This window comes from Pleurodeles waltl, chromosome 3_1 (genome assembly GCF_031143425.1).
Source record: "Pleurodeles waltl isolate 20211129_DDA chromosome 3_1, aPleWal1.hap1.20221129, whole genome shotgun sequence".
In the NCBI taxonomy this organism is placed as follows: domain Eukaryota; kingdom Metazoa; phylum Chordata; class Amphibia; order Caudata; family Salamandridae; genus Pleurodeles; species Pleurodeles waltl.
The window spans coordinates 709,425,396-709,442,518 of NC_090440.1; the positions used below are offsets into that span (position 1 = coordinate 709,425,396).

A 17,123-nucleotide genomic window follows, 5' to 3' on the forward strand; every position below is an offset into this window, starting at 1 on the left:
GTAAACTACACAGCAAGCTCATAATGCTGAAACCAGCTAGAACTACATACAAATCAATAGATACCACGCAAATTCAATGTAACAGAGCTACAAGAAAGTGTGACCACCAAGGGCAATGCCAGATAGCCATTTGCAGTAGTGACAGTAGGACAGATGTGATTCTGAATGGAAATCTTCGACTTGAACACCAAAGTACCCTAGCACCAACGTAGTTTGAAGTCAGCACCTGTTCCAAAATGTGAAAGGCAACAACATATGGAAAAAGAGAAGCAGCTGATTTGGCAGGGACCATCCTCCAACTCTCAACAGAAGAAGATCAAACTGTGAAGATCCAACATGCATGTCCATAAGGTGAGGTAAACAGCACACAGGGGATTGAAAACAATTGACTTCACCTGCTCCCAAGCCAGAGGACATTAACAAATGCAGATCCCCTTAGCAGCACCTGCTAGTTTAGGAACAAAAGGCCACACAGAACTAGATAATGTCACCGCAATGCACTGTTGTGACCCACAACTACAACTGGCACAGCTCCTTGCAAAAGACAACCAAGAAGGTCACAGAATAACCCTGCGGACCAGACAATGCAAGAGGCCAAGGTGTAAAAAAGGAACCTAAAAAGGGCAAGCAGCATGCCACATACCAAACCTACATGGTGCACCATTCCACCGCAGTCAGGCAGAAGCCTCGATAAAAGGGACAACATCAGCTATAACAGAAGGCAATCAGTTGTAGGTAGGGCTCAGCAAGGGCAGAGAAACACAATCCTCCGACCCAGAGTGGATACTTAAAGAGGCCATCTAACAAGAAAAACTGAACTTCCAACTCCACAAATCATCAAAAGGGCAATGTCCTGGAGAGGTAACGGACAGGAAAAAATAAGCGACCGATAGCACTGTGTGTCATTTCAAGGAGGCTTGGCCTGGGGTAGGAGCTCTCACCAGAACTAGTACAAGGCCCAAAATGTGATGAACAATGTCAACTAGAACATTACCATCAACACTATATGGCATTAAACCAGTTTAAAGAAGGGAGCAAACCCACTACATGGGGCCACATGGGCCCCTGAAGCAGCTTCAGAGGTGCCCCAACATAAAACACTCCCTTTTCAGGAATGCACGAAGGTTTAACAGAAGAGAATCCTGCAAAAGGTCTAGCTAGCATGCGAATAACCGGTCAGTCAGTCTGGACAGTCTCCCAGACAATCTTCTAGGAGACATTGGTTATCTACACATGATAGGAATGTGCTCCCCTCTTCTATGCTTCTCCATGACCAATAAATTCCCACTCTAAAAAGATGCTCGCAATCAAAAGATGGCCAAGAGGGACCAAATCAAACACCATGGCACAGAGAGTAAGAGGAGCTAATGGATCTGGCCTGTGGATACACAAGAAAAAAGTCTTCCCCATCACATCAGTTTTCTATCCAATCCACATCCAGTGGAACAGAGGAAAACAAAGGGGGAGAAGTGGGAACAGTCTTTTAGTTCAAGGAGCTCACCAAACCAAACAGTCCAACTCTGGATTAGAAAACAAGAAGACCAGGGTCACCAGAGACCTGAGGATAATGTTGTGTAACTCGTTCCCTGACATCCTGAGCAGAGGTCTGTCTGCTGCAGATAAACTGAATGGATTCCATCAGCTTCTCTTAGAAGGGCAGCAGGGCCTCAGATGAGGACCCAACTAGATGATTACCATAAATATTTAGACTTGACTTACGACATGGTCAAAGCAAAATCCAAGCCCTCTGGAGCCTTACATGGAGTCTCATGAAAAGAAATATCAGCTGACAGATGACCCGAAGCCCATTCAGCATCAACCACAGGCAAGGACATCTTAAGGATTTTGGGGGCCCTAGGCCAAGCATATTTTAGGGGCCCCTGTTCGGAACAGCTTTGAATTTAAGACCCAGTTTTAGCTCTTTCATGCCCTCTTTGGCCAGGTTACTGACAGTGTACAAACACACTCGTCCAGATTCTAAAAATGTTTCCATCTAATATACAGGGATAGTGATGCTGGTTTTCAATATTATAATATAGCAGCAGTACACTAATATTACTGCAAATAATCTCTGTGACACCCTCCCATTTCTCATCTGTGGGGTCCTGTTTTGATCTTAAAGAAACTTTTTTTTTATGGATGTTGCATGAAAACTGTATTTAAAATAATCTATTTAAGAATTAGTCAGGGACATCAGGGCAAGACTCTCTGCAGAACAGAGCTGGCTATGTTAGGGGGCCCCTGGAAAGGCTGTGGCCCTGGGCCAGAGCCTGCTTTGCCCATGTCTTAAAATGCCTCTGACTACAGAATCTCAATCACTGGCCCTGTAGCACAATAGAAACTTTCCTGAGACTCTGAATAAGAGGAGGAGTCACAAAACACTTTGTTGATGCCAGTAACATCATCACACGCCTTCCCCATTGCCATAATGGAGCAAGCAGGAGACCCAGAAGAGAGAGTTGAGTGCCTGGTACTCTAGGATCGAGACCAAGTGGCACAAGGAGGCACAATGTTAGGATCAGCTAAAAGTGGCATGTCAACCACTGAGACATTCAGCGAGTTGAGAGTCCTGTGCTAGTTCCAGCCACCATGTTTTAATCAGTGCTGATTGACCAAAGCTGACCAGCACTAGGGTAGAGACTGATGGAGAGGCGTTTGATAGAGGGAAAGCTACTGAAGACCTGAATGCGTGCTAGAGGGACTTGGCAGAGGCTAATGCCAGGCCTGGGTTACCACCGACATCTGGGCTGGGCCACAGATGCTGGAAAGGTTGGACCCTGGGCTTCTGTCCAACTGGGCAACAGCAGAAGAAGATGTTAAGGTGGAAGTGCAACTCCAACTCACCTGCTGTGGGTGTGATAGCAACAGCAGATGTAAGGGATACCTGTCAACCGAATCAATGTAAAAGATCCAAGGGATGGGGACCCTGACCAGGATAATCCTCGAAAATATTTTGGGAGCTGGATCCCTAGCATAACCAGGGCTGACACCCCTCTTTCAGTCCTGTGCAGGCCTTGGAAGGACCACAGAGGGCACATGACTTACCTGGGTGAAGACACTGGAATGTGCAGACGCCAAGAGATGCTTAGGCAGCCAGAAAGCAGTTTATCCGCAAGATACTAGCAGTGTTGAGGCTCCATCTTTAAAGTAAGTGACTGGGACTCCTTACTGAAAAATATCATATGACTGGCTCATATATCAAATACTATAAATTAAGGGAACCCGAAAGCATTGGTGACAAGGAGGGGTTTTGTTAATCCGACTACTGCAAATAGAGACCTTGCTTACCCAGGATTATTTCCAATAAGTTTGAAGAATGCAACCTAGGCTTGTTGTCAATTTATAAAGTATCTCAGACCAAAGTCATCTATCCAAGTTTTTCTCTAAAAGCTGTACAAAACATAGAAAATACGATATGTATAAAAACATTGTGTGATATCCAGGGGGCACCAAGGGATCAGCTTCCAGTATCAGGAAACTACAAATGTGTCACTTTACATGCCTCTGATGCGGCACTAGTACCAATCCATTGGAGTTGAATGCTAAAAGTCAGATATCTCAGAACATAGTACAAGAAAGGCTGTTCATCTAATTATCTGTCCATATGGTAAGGAGTATGCTGATGAGACTGGTAGAAGTAAGAGTAAGATTAGTAGAGCACAGGTCATTGATATGGAAAAAATTCAACAGACTTGGTTATGCACTGCGTGGAGCAAGGATTCAGAGAGTGAGCTTAAATGGATTAAAATTGTAGATGGTCTGAGAGCAATTTTGGAATTTTAAGTGCCATTCTAAAAGAAAATCGGTTGAGTAACAATATCAAGTGGGATATGTTCATGTACCTTCTAGGATTATTTTAAGACCACGTAGGTTTTTAGACCTGGATTTAGGGACCTAGCAGTTTATAATAAACTACTTTTTTCTTTCTTATCCCTTACCACGATGGCTCCAGCCTTTACGTAGAAGATGCGAGCCCCCTTCTTTCCCACTCATAAGGATGTTTTTTTAGTAGTTGCTGCACACAATGTATTTTATTAGAGCTCACTAGGTGTTGTCTCATAAGTGACATAAAGGCACTATAATTAAGTTTGATCAGTGCTTGCCACTGTAATTAAATAGCATTTCCTTTTTGACATCCTAAAAGTTGGCCAACTTTCTAGTATGGGAAGAAGAAAGCTACTGTCTAATGCTGTGATGTATCATTCCTATGTCCTTTCAGACAGGATTCTTTAATGGGCCATTTAATGTTTTAGCGTCTTGACTGTGCTTGTGGCTTCATGAGAGCTTTGTTGGGTTAGCCTGTTGGTTTATGAGTGATTCAGAGGCTGATAAAAACTGGTGTGAGCAGATGACGTTTGCAGTGAGAACCCCTGATATGGCGTAGGCATGCAAGCAGGGCCGGCTTTTGGGCAGTGCGGCGCACCGGGCGCTGGCCTCAAGGAGGCGCTGTATTTAGCAATAACTTCCGAAACTTGCAATTTAAAAGTTCCTTGTGCCTCCAAACTTCAGGAAACAATTAAAATGTCAAGATACATCTTGTGATTAATGTTCCTGCTATGGAGAGAGATGGGAGTTTTGCCTAGAGGCAGCTTTGACTCAACATAAAGTAGCATTGAGGGTTATTATGCCTGCTGCAAAAAACAGAACTATGGGGCATATTTAAGAACTGTGTGCAGTGCCACTTTTCTTGCACCCCTTAGTGCCCCCCTAACACCACCATGTGTGCGTCATATTTAAAATACGGTGCACCATGGCGGTAGCTAGGAGACTAGCTTCAGAATTTTTTACGCTAGTCCGGTGCTTTGCAGGATTAGCGTAAAAAATGTTGATGCTAATCTTTCAAGGCACCCAGAGGCATACTGTAACCAATGGAAGCCTCCTTTTACTGCCTGCTCTGAGCAGGCATTAAAAGTGCCAGAAAAAAATTACACAATTCTTTTCAATTGCCCCCTTTCCATACATTTTGCCTAGTGCAGGCATATTGGAGTGCAAATGGTTGCATTGCGCCACTTTGTAAATATGGTGCAGCGCTTTTAGCCTTCTAAAGCCACATAAACTTAAAACAATGACACTAATGTGGCGTTAAAATGGCAGTAGGGTCTTGCATGTTCGAAAAAAGTGGTGCTGCACACAGTGATGCGCCAATTTTCTTGCCCTCCTTAGCGCCCCCTCCAACGCTACCATGTGTGCGCTGTATTTAAAATACGGCGCACCATAGCGGTAGTTAGGGGACTAGCATCAGAATTTTTTGCGCTAGTCTGGCACTTTGCAGGATTAGCAAAACATTTTTGATGCTAATCCTGCAAAGCACCCAGAGGCCCATTGTACCAATGAAAGCCTCCTTTTAATGGCTTCTCTGAGCAGGCGTTAAAAGTGCTGAAAAAAAAAAAATCAGGAAACGAAATCTGTCAGATTTCTTTGCGCCATTTTTTTGGCCCCCTCTAGTTAGGGAAAGCCACATTTGCATACATTATGCCTGGCGCAGGCATAATGTAACACAAAGGGACACAAAGTGGCACAATGCATGCATTGCTTCACTTTGTAAATATGGCACAGGGTTTTTGGCCTTCTAACGCCACATTAGCTTAAAAAAATTACACTAATGTGGCGTTAGAAAGGCGCTAGGGGCTCTCAAATATGCCCCTATATTTTATGTGGATAGTTGAGTGGATTAGTAAAGCCAGCCTTTACAAGTGCTTTACAGCACATGAATGTACGTGAAAGGGGAGAGATGAGTGGCACATTTGCGGGTGGTAGTGAGTGAAACCGAGGATGAGGTCATGGGGTGAGGGCGCCACAATAAACTGTCGCACTAGGCGCCACCAGTTCTAAAGCCGGCCCTGCATACAAGTGAATAATTGAACTGTGTTGTCCATTTTCTCAATTACCCGACCTATGCTACAGCCACTTTAAGGAGAACACTACATGTATGCCGGACCCTGAGGAGCGGGACTGGAAAGAAGGTTGTCAGAGGGGGCCATTTACATATTTAATGGTTTGGAGCCGACTGATGGTTCAAGGAGGTATTATGTGATGAGGACAATAAGGCAGTGGCGTAGCGTGGGTTGTCAGCACCCGGGGCAAGGCAAGTAATTTGCGCCCCCTAACCCGTGGATTTTAGCACTCGCGAGTGCGAGCGCGCCCCCCCCAGATGTTGCGCCCGGTGCGGCCGGCCCCCCCTGCACCCCCACGCTACGCCACTGCAATAAGGAGAGCGCTACAGTCAGTAACAGCTAAAAGTCATTTTAAATCTTCAGGAGTGAGGTTGTGTGCGTCTCCGGAAGAATTTAGAAAGTTCCGAAGAACGGACCTGTGGAACACTAATATTTACGAAGAAAAGGGAGCATTAAGGGCGCTGGAGCATGTTTCAGCTAAATGAATTAATAGGCTTTGTTGATTCGAATCTGGTCACAATCAAGGTGATACTTTCCCAAAGGCTGTTGCAGAATTGTAGTGCTTTGGATTTTTTTTACTTTCATTATAGACTGTTGTTCATATTGCAAATTAAATTTAATATGCAGAAGGGTGTTTCTCATATGAAAATGAGAATATTATATTCTGTATTAATGCTGTAGGAATGTAAGTTGATTATGTGTTAAATAAAAAAATAATCTGCTTTTTTCCAATGAACCCTCTGCGAAAATACTTGGGGTGCACGTCAGAAAGTAATCAAGTTTTATAATCTGTCCTGAAGAAATTGGGTTCAAATTGCTTATTAATTCTCTAACACATACAATCGACATTTTTCAATTATATTACAAAAAAAAAAGAGTTCTCTATATGTGGACTTAGAACTGTAGCGCACGTATGAATCGATAGTTTTTTAGAATACTTCGGTGGGCAGGAACTCACCATTTCACAGAATGTGAGTATGTTCAATGGTGATTTCTGAGTAACTGCTTCGATGCTTAGTAAATTTCTGTTGGGCATGACCTTACAGAAATGACTTTGAACGAGTTACATTATAAACGGAACATAAACCAATGATTAATTCTTCAGACTGACTGCAAATAACCGTCGGTTGACAGGGTCGTCCTTTGCATGAATCCCATTATGTAGAGAAATGAATGGTCCCAGGATGTGTTCAGTGAAAACCTGGCAAGGTTACGGACAGGGGCAGTGGCGAATGGGAGGACAGATATGAGGGTGGAGGAGAGAGACTTGGATTAAAAAGTGTGAGACAGTTGGACAATTAAAGCAGCAAAGCAGGAGCACAGGGGTGAGCTTCCCAGGAAATCTGGGTGAGTGACAGGTACACTGCAAACATGTAAGGAAAATTGTGAGAGCTGGTGTAATAGTAGGAGGGAGGGAAAGGGCTAGTGTGAGGGGAGCGAGTAAGAGCAGGAGTCTGTGAGGAGGTGAGTAAGAGCATTTGCATGACATGCAAAAAGTGTGAGAGGAGGTGAATGAAAGAAGATGACGGTGAAAAGAAGTCATGTGAAAGGATGCTCGCCTTTATGCAGGTCCTGAGTCAAGCGCAGTGCACAGGACATTATCAATGTTCAGTATTGTTGGACACAAAGGATTCGCCACCCCTCCCGATCTACTACTGAAATCTGATTGGCTGTCAACACTTCAACCAGGAAGTGTTGGCAGCCATCTTGGGACTCAGCTGCTGAGTCTCAGAAAAAGAAATGGGCCCAGAGTACAGAAACTCTGATCCCTTGGCTCTGGTGGTATGGTCCCAGAGGGACCCCTCCCCCTGGGGCTAAAAAGCATTTTTTGAAACATTTTCTCCATGATTTGTTGCAGATCCAGCAGGGGAGGGGCTGGGGGGGTGGAAACGAAGCACTGGCTCCTGCACTTCTTTGTCTTTTTTAAGCCCCCCAGTGGGCCAAGTCCAACAGGTATTATTTTATCGGAGTGTAGGGGGGCCTTCTGGCAACCAGTCCAATATGCAAATGCTTCTCTGAGGTAAACATGGACATGGCAAAAACACTTACTTCGCTTTCACTTGATATTGAGATGGTTGAGCTGTTTGACAATGATTTGGATGACGAGTGACTTAGTTTAGTACCAATTTGCCTCAACTGATGTTGTCGCTTGGCCTTGTGAGGGTTAGTCGAAGGTTGCTTCTGGAATGTTCTAGTGGCCATTTTGTCTTTGTGCCGTGACGCACTTAATTCTCCCTTCTTTTTACACACCGTCACAGAATGGTTCTCTTTCCCACAGCATTTACATATCTGTCAAATGGCAGGACACTTTCCTTCATGGAAACGAAAATCCACATCTAAAACAAAACTTCTTTTTGTGTGTAGAAATCACTTTGTGCCCTTCAGTCTTTTGCTTTGGCTTACTTTTCACACTCATGATTGATTTGCTCTGGGCACCTCCAGCCTCCAGGTGAGCAGCATGTCTTTGAGCTTGCTCCTCAGCACTGGCAGCCATCAACACTAGTTCCAGACTAAGAGTTCCTCTCAGTGTTCGTCATCTGAATGAATCTGACAAGCCTCCATCAACAACTCTAAGATGCATATCTTCTTCATCACTACACTTACAGTGTTTGATGAGTGCATTGAGTCTTTACACAAATTCACTGATAGTTTCACCAACTCTGACGTTCTTGACTGAAAATGTATTGTTTGTAATCAACATTTGGTGATGGATTAAACTTGAGATTTAAAGCGTTTTTAATCCAATAGTACGTAACTTCTTCATAAGTTCTCTGTATTTTTTTAATAACTTCTTTCACACTATTGGCATCATGATTTTGAGATACTTGATAATTTTCCTGTTATCAGTCTCTTAAAGTGCAAATCTTCAAATGACTATCCAAGCAGTCCATCTATTTTCACTATTTTGCTTTTTTGGCGGTATCAAAAGGTGATAGTGGTTTTAGGAAGGTAGCAGCACTGTAAACTAGTGGGGAATTTACTGATGTTTAAAGTAGAGTGCTCTCTGACTCTGTGCAATGATTATATGTATGGAAACTTTCTCTAGAGTCCCTTGACGTGTAGGCCTCAGGACTGTCTTTAACATGAATTAGAACAGTACCTTCTTTCTTAGCTGCCATTGTCAAATTTCACAAATTTATCGGCTGCCTTCAACTCTTTGCTCTTTGAAGACCTACTAAGTTGTTTTGAGCCCCACTCTGCAGCCTGGTGAGCAACTGTTTTAGGTATGGACAGCTCTTTACGACTTCTCCTTGGGCCACATTGTCGAATGCTGTAGCAGAATGACTCTCTTTAGTGGGCTGGGCAAGTCATTTATTTCCTCCTTTTTACACTTCAGTTTGCTTTTTCTAACACATGGTTGATCTCTTCCTTGCAGCGCTTCTGTTCGCACTGTTCTTTGGGGAGATAAAAATATCTTTGATTGCTCTTTGTAACCTGCTTGTCTCCACCTTCAGCTTTAATGCTCCATACAATGTATAACTTTATTTTGCGTGGCAGCGCAGTACCTTTTAGTATGGCCTTGGTCGTAGTTTCTTGATCACCGATTCGTAGACTTCTCAGTGAAGCCTTCTTTACATTCAAACACTTCACACCAGCTGGAGTTGTGCTTTGACTTCACATACGCTAATCGTTGACTCAGCACTTCAACAAAGGCACATGTGGCATACATGACCAGTTTGCTTGGACCAGAACAACTCTCTGAGAAAGCACTGCCTTTCTTCGGGTTACTTATTCCCTATCTTGGTGCCAGCTGTAGGATCCTCCCTAGCCTGGGTACCCGCCAATGATTACGCCACACACGGACCTGCAAATCACATGTCTTCATTCCTCTGTGTGCACCTGTGAACTCCTAACATTCTAATCCAAGCTTTGATTCCATTCTATTCTAGCGATTATATCATACTGCTATGGAGTCCGTTTGAAGCCAAAGGGTTCCATTATAAAGCTTTCAAGACACTACAGCCCATATCTAACATCTTTCATATAAGAATCAGAAATGTCGTGTCAAACTTTAGGTGACAAGTGGCTTCCAGAGGTGCCACTTGTCAGGTTTTGAGTAGAGCAGTTATGCTTATCTTTGACCATGTACCAATGCTGCCTTTTGGCTAGGTTTGAGCTATAGAAATACAAAATACATAAATACATTCAATAAGGGAGACAACACCTTTGTAGCATGGGCTCACAGGTGTGTTGCAACACGACTTACTACAGCATTGTTCAGCTCTAACTTGTTCTCTGTCCTATTGGCTTTGGTACTGGAAAATCTGGTTTTGTTAAGTTTACAGTACTTATTTCTTATTAAATCCTCTTAAGCCTTATTATAACATTCAGAGGATTAAATGCTTTCCAGCAGCACTAAAGAAAAAAAGGTGCCTTATTTTTCTGTGTCCCATTCATTTTCACAAACCCTTTAATCTTACTATTCAGCATATATCACACTCAACATATCACACTTGTCACCTTCTCTATACCGCCTTGTATTACCCCAAATAATTTCTCTCTCTCTTCTCAGACTTGCCTTCCATATATCTGCCCTTGCATGCCCAAGATTCCCTCAGTTGTCCCCACCAACTTCCACATGCCTTGCATTCATACCACATATCACCTTTCTCTTCGTAACTTACTTGTAACACTCACAACTTCACTCCCTTTTCCTCGTGATTCACTCAAAAAATGTTGACCCTTTTTTCTTCACTCCCTTCTTTGACCTCCTGCCCCATATTTTAACCCTAATGTCCTGTGCCACTCAATCCTTATATATCATTCACTGTTTCACTTCTCATACCCTATGTCTGCTTCACACAACTCCCTCTCAGTACCTTATAACACACCTGAAGCACCTCTACCCATTCCCTATAGTTCCATACATCCAGCATACCCCTTTTTCCTTGCTTTCGCAAAACTACTTATAGCCTTGTTGCCCTCACTTCTCACCTGTGCCCACATTCCTACCCATACCAACCTACTCATTACCTCTACTCTTGCACACCCCTTTTCCCTCCAGCCTTTTTTCCTTTCTTTTCAGTCTAATTTGTCCTCGTTCTCAGTGCCACTTACTCTTCTTTTAACACCTCACTCTATCTCCATCTTTCTTGGTTTCTTATTTCCTTCAGTCCCCTCCATTTCCTGCTATTTTTCCTTTTCTCTGTACCCCTCCCTCTAGCTTTGGACAGAAATATGCCACTAAGAAGTCAGATATTTTGCCCAGGTCCTATGGAAGTCAGTCCCTGCACCTGAACAGTGGTGCTTTAGGGCTGGGTGTCCTAAGTATAACAGCAGCGATAACAACAACACACTGCTCAGAACTAGTCTTGTCTCTCTTAGGGCAACAAAAAGAAGCAGTTACAGTGACTATGGGCTAGCTACTCAGATATAGCATGATACAATTAAATAACAATATAAGCCACTGATCACTCAGGGCTTTAGTTTCAACATGATATGTCATTATTTACACCACAAATTAATAACACATCAGAAATGATGATCACCCAAGCAAACCAAAAGGTCTTAGCACTTTCTGGGTTTGGGGTGAGACCCCAATTGCTATTTTAGCATTCATTACTATCAACACTTAACACTGACCCCTATGAACCAAGCTCACTACTTGGAAATGAAAATCAAAAACAACATTCTCTTTGCAATGCTTTGGTGGACCAGAACCATACTACAATTCACCGGACTAGGCTCTAACTTCAATACACGTTCAAAAAAAGAGGAACTAAATATAAACCTGCCACTGAAAGTTATCACAGGACCAACTTTCTTTATAGATGCTTAGCTGTATAGAAATTCAGGAGAAAAGTGATATTTAGCCTCAGGTTAAAACAAAAGTAATCATTTTCAAATTTTGCATGGGCAGCAACCTAATGAGCTCACATGCAAAGAAGATAGTGCAGAGTTCTTTCTGGGAGGGCAGACAAGGGTTCTGCAATCCATGGAGGTGTACAAGATTCTCCACCACAAGGGAAGACAAAGGGGAGGTTAAAGATGGTATGCTTGCTTCTCCATTCCATTCCCCCATCCCATGCCACGTAGATGGGTGCTCAGCTTGTCAACTGCTGGATTGCAGAATGCAGCTGTAGAAGTGGAAAGAGCATGGCATAGATGGAGGCCAGAGTCATCATGTTGCTAATCTCATTTAGACTTCCACATCAAGTCTCTCTACTGGCTGATAGTGTTATTGCTTTGAGGGTCAATTGTGCAGCTGAACGTCTGATATTAGTCAGACACTTTATTTTCAAGCAAGTTCCCATAGCAGGTCACTGTCATCTGAGTCTCGCATCTGGTCAACAATGTTGGGAGTATCTACAGTCCACTAATTGTAGTATACCTCCTCTTCTTCCTTGCAGGATGTTGTTGCTGGTGATACTCTGCAGTTACCAATCTTTTAAGGATCCCACAAAAACAAGGTTCTGCAATGGGTCAATGTCATTCTCAGTACATGTGCAGACAGCTTATTGGGGGTGTGTAGAGAAGGTACACATCCAATGTTGTGGAAACTGGAGGAAAATCCCGTGCCCAGTTACAGGGGATGCCAGCTTTGAAAATTAAATGGCTGTATTCTCCAGTAAAAGGGCATCTCAGAGTTTAACCACAAGACACAAGGAGGGGGAAAAGTCAGAACCATAGAAGGTTTGGGATATTTATTGGGTCCACACATCCTGCATGTCATTTTCATGGACTCATGATGCTCAGCAGATGAACTGGTTCTAAAACCATGCACATGTAATGAAGGGGAAGAGGTAGGAGCCCGGTCATGGCTCACTGTACTCTTCATCTTTAAGTTTTTGGCTATGAATATAGGAGATCACAGCTAGACAATTAAAAACAAAACAGGAAAAGAAAAACAATGTAAAAAGGGTGGTGGCACAGGCAAAGCCACTCAGTCCTGCCTTCCCTACTCTCGGAGAGTGGCGAGGAGGTGGAAGCTTTTCATACATCTGGGGGGCATTGGAAGGAGTTAGAAATTCCTACGTTAACCTCAATATGATGTTTATTTGCTTCACAGTCACAATTTCCTCCTAAAAAGACCACCACTCCTCTCTTGACTATAGCTGAGGGCAGACCTAATCTAGGAGAGTTAGAACTCTACTAGAGGAGCAATCACATACATCACGTGGAATACCTTTCAGTGGCCTTGAGATTGTATTCCAATGGGCAGGAAAGATTGCACAAAATAGAAGCAAGATAGGAACACCAACAACCAGACCTACTTATGGTCTTTCAGGCCTCACATAGCCTTCTCACATATAAGTTCAATTTTTTAAAATCATCACTTGTTGGTAGTCCAAGGCACAGGCAGTGAGGCTGACCTACTAGAACCATAAGATCTGATTTTTTGTTGTGCAGCAGGGATGGGTTAATCTCGAAAGAAACAGCCTAATGCAATGACTGGCCAAGAACTGAATCACCCCCCTCTGACAAACTCAGTTCTTAAACCTCTCCTGGAATTGTGAACGTCAAAGTATGGAAATACCTTGTACTTGCTCAATTCAGGATATCATCACCTGGCGTGAAGGCAGGGAGGCACAGGTCGTTCAACTTGATTCGTTTTCTACTTTACCAGGCAGGGCATGTGCAAGCACGCCCTTGTTCTTGGAGTCACAGGAGAGGCAACTCGAGGACTGCCGGCAATTTAACGATGTATTACAGCAAACAATTAGCTTTATAGCTTATTTTTTTTCAAGGAAATTGTTCAGATTGTAATGAAGGAGTTGGCAACATGTTTCTGGTGTTGGCGCACACTACAATTAGCCTTTGACAAGCACAACCAGGCTCTCCTAAATGTGGGTGTACCTTAGAAACATTTTTGGATGATCTCACCCGTCGACGCAACAGACTAAACTAAATTAATGTTTAGAGATAAAGAGGTGACGGTCTATGTGCAATTCCATGCATTGGGACTATCATTTTTAAAAAGCCAACAAGAAGCTATTGTGTCACTGCGTGACTGCCAGCCTCAGATGGGACAGTGCCTAGAGATGTTCCCCTGCTGCCCTAAGGGCCTGGATCAGCTGCAGGAGTGAACTGCAGGAGTCGGTGCTTGGCAAGGACTATCTACAGGAGTTTCTGAAGATGGACAATGACCATTCCTTCTCCTTGATAACTTGGGTCAGCTGATAGTTCTGAAAGGGTGGTCCGTTCTCAGAGCAGATCGCTGTCACTGTTCCATGTTCACTAAAACTATTCATTACTTTCCCATCAATCACTTCCAAATCCCATTTGCTTGGTCCATTTGCTATCCATACTCTTTCTTCCTTGTATCACATAGTACTAACCTCCTTCCCCTCTCTCAGCACGCATCCCCCTCCCTCGCACTAATATTTTATTTTTTCCTTATATTAATGTCCCTCTTTCTATCCCATGCGCCACTCTATGCCCTTCATCTACACCTCCCTTCCTTCCTCTATGCTCCTCACCTGGGGCCAGATGTAGGAAAGGATTTGCGAGTCGCAAACGGCAAAAATTGCCGTTTACGAGTCGCAAATCGCATTTTCCCATGCAGAAATGCATTTTGCGAGTCTGGACCGACTCGCAAAATGCATTTACGAATCGCAAATAGGAAGGGGTGTTCCCTTCCTATTTGCGATTCGCAGTGGTATGCAATACCATTTGCGACCGCGTACCATCCACTTGAAGTGGATGGTAACCCACTCGCAAATTGGAAGGGGTCCCCATGGGACCCCTTCTCCTTTGTGAATGGACCACAAATTATTTTTTCAGGGTAGGTAGTGGTCCAAGAGACCACTACCTGCCCTGAAAAAATACCGAAACTAAAGGTTTAGGATTTTTTTTTAAGTGCAGCTCGTTTTCCTTTAAGGAAAACGGGCTACACTTTAAAAAAAAAACTGCTTTATTTAAAAGCAGTCATGAACATGGAGGTCTGCTGACTACAGCAGGCCTCCATGTTTGCGAGTGCCCATAGTCGGTATGGGGCCGCAATTTGCGACCCACCTCATTAATATTAATGAGGTGGGTCTTTGCGACTCCATACCAACTCGCAGACGGTGTCTGAGACACCGTTCTGCAATGCAAATTGCGACTTGCAATTTGCGAGTCGGAAGGACTCGCAAATTGCAAGTCACAATTTGCAATTTTGCTACATCTGGCCCCTGGTCTCTTCTGTTCCCTCCCCAGATACTGACATTTTGTCGCATTACATGACCCTTGCTCTCGCTGTCTCTCTCTGTCCCAATCCCTTAGCTCTCCTGGAACCCTCCGACCTCCACTTACTTTGATGTAAAGCTGCTGGAACTCCTGCAGGTTCAGGATGCCGGTGGGACAGTCCTTCAGGAATCCTTTGTACCACTGCTTCAGCTCCTGCTCAGTGAACTCCGTGCTGCGCACAAGGTCATCCAGCATTTCCGGGGCCAGCTTACTGTTATGCTTACCCATGGCTCCTCGGTGAACACTAAACACAAGAAATAGGAGAGATGAACAAGCAGCACAGTCCTCAGTTCAGCAGGTGAGCTTTAAACACATGAAGCACAAGAGTGTTAGTAACAGCACTACCAGTCTTCCATCCTCAAACCTCAAACCTGGTGAACCATTGAGTAAAGGAGCAGCGCATAAACAACAGTCCCCTCAATCTTTAAACTGAGTGTGTAATAGATACAAAAGACAGGAGAATGTGAATTACAAGCAGCCTATTCCCAATGGTGGAGGAGTGTCGCCCCGCTGACTAAGAGCCAGCTACTGAGAAATAAAACAATATTTTGTATTCTTTTTTTAGCTGCTAGTTGAGCCAGCGTGTGAAGTGAGGGGGACAGCTGGGTCATGGAAGGGGGCAGGAGGAGTGGAGTTCACCAAGTGTGCATGTTAGTTTGTCCGGCCGTCTTATGACATGCCCCTTAGGTATCTCCAACCCTGCTGCATTATACAGCCGGGTTGGAGAACCTGTACAGACTTCAACGCAGTGTCTGAGCGGCAGACCAAGCCGCTCAGACCAATTCATGTATAGCATTAGAGCAGCACTAGGATTGCGTGGGGAGCCAGTGCGGGTGTCCCAGGGACTTCTGGAACACCATCAGAAGAGGAGTGCAAGGCGGCCAGCAGCGTCGGGAAAGCAACCTGAAAAAAACAAGTCCTCATTTATCTATATTTTTACAGTGATAAGAAGCGTATTTTCTTTGTTGATTGCGGATGGTTTGTCTGTCTGCTTGAGTCATACAACTAGACAGGTCTGACGTCACGGCATCCCACAAAAGAGGCACAAAGCACAGAACCCTTAGTCTTAGAGTGCTGATGATGGAGATCACAGTGTAAAATAGTGGTTATTTGATATATCCTTGTTTGGCTTGGAATAGTCACAGTTCTTTCTGAGGGTTAAAGTCATTACTTAGACATTGATGATTCAACAAAGAGTAATTCAGCCTGAGCTGAGGGTATCAGTAAAATAATGTCACTGACTTACATAAAAAGAGGATACTCCTGTAGGATCCTTAGAAAATCTAGCATCTTCTCTTGGCCCAGAGGCAACCTTTGTCAGGCAGAGTGTACTATTTATGTCTGGCTATACACATATAGAAGATATGGACCAACAGAGCATTTGCACCACCTAAGAAGTATAACTGCGCAGAAAAAAGAAACGGTGAATTATTTACAGCAATAGAAAAGATAAAACATCCCGAGGGCCGCTTTGTGAAAGAAAAGGCAGTGTGATCAGGTTACAAACACAAATTCTGGACAACAAATTGTGGCCGGAATTGTGATAACTGAAATGTAATTATTTCATTTTGCTCTGCCTTATGTTGTGTGGGGTTGATGTAATTAATGAATGAACAGAGATTTTATATAAGTTGTATGCCAATTAAAAACTGATTTGAAATAACCGGATAGCCGAAAGCGTGCTATTTCTTGATGGATTACACTGAGAGCCCAGAGAAGAGATACTGATAGGTCTCTGATGTACCTATGGAGATTATGTTCCCAACTGAGTTAGTAGTGTATAATACAGGCGTAAGAAGCATATGTTGTACGGAACAGGCCAATGCAGCTTTTTCAGAAGATGTTAAGCAAGAAAGAGAAGAGTATCTTAATCTAAATTTATAATACATTTTAATGAAAACCCCAACAAAACATCATTAATAACTAAGATATTATGAGACCTTTTAGCACGTTGCCTCTGAGTAAGTGTTTGGGAAAATAAGAGATTACAGCTTACTCGGAAACTAGTTTTCACAGAAGCCAAAGTTATTGACTTCCTGATCAATGTTACTCGATGGTGGG

The 17,123-nt window shown here is 43.5% G+C and overlaps 1 protein-coding gene across 2 annotated transcripts in view; it reads right to left on the reverse strand.

The window, feature by feature from the left end:
- HPCAL4 (hippocalcin like 4) overlaps nucleotides 1–17,123 on the reverse strand; it is a 61,583-nt gene that overhangs the window by 14,023 nt on the left and 30,437 nt on the right. For both annotated transcript variants that reach the window (XM_069223420.1, XM_069223421.1), the window contains exon 2: nucleotides 15,129–15,306. In XM_069223420.1, the coding sequence (XP_069079521.1) occupies nucleotides 15,129–15,290 (162 nt within the window). In that variant the 5' untranslated portion in view covers nucleotides 15,291–15,306. The remainder of the gene's footprint in view (nucleotides 1–15,128; nucleotides 15,307–17,123) is intronic.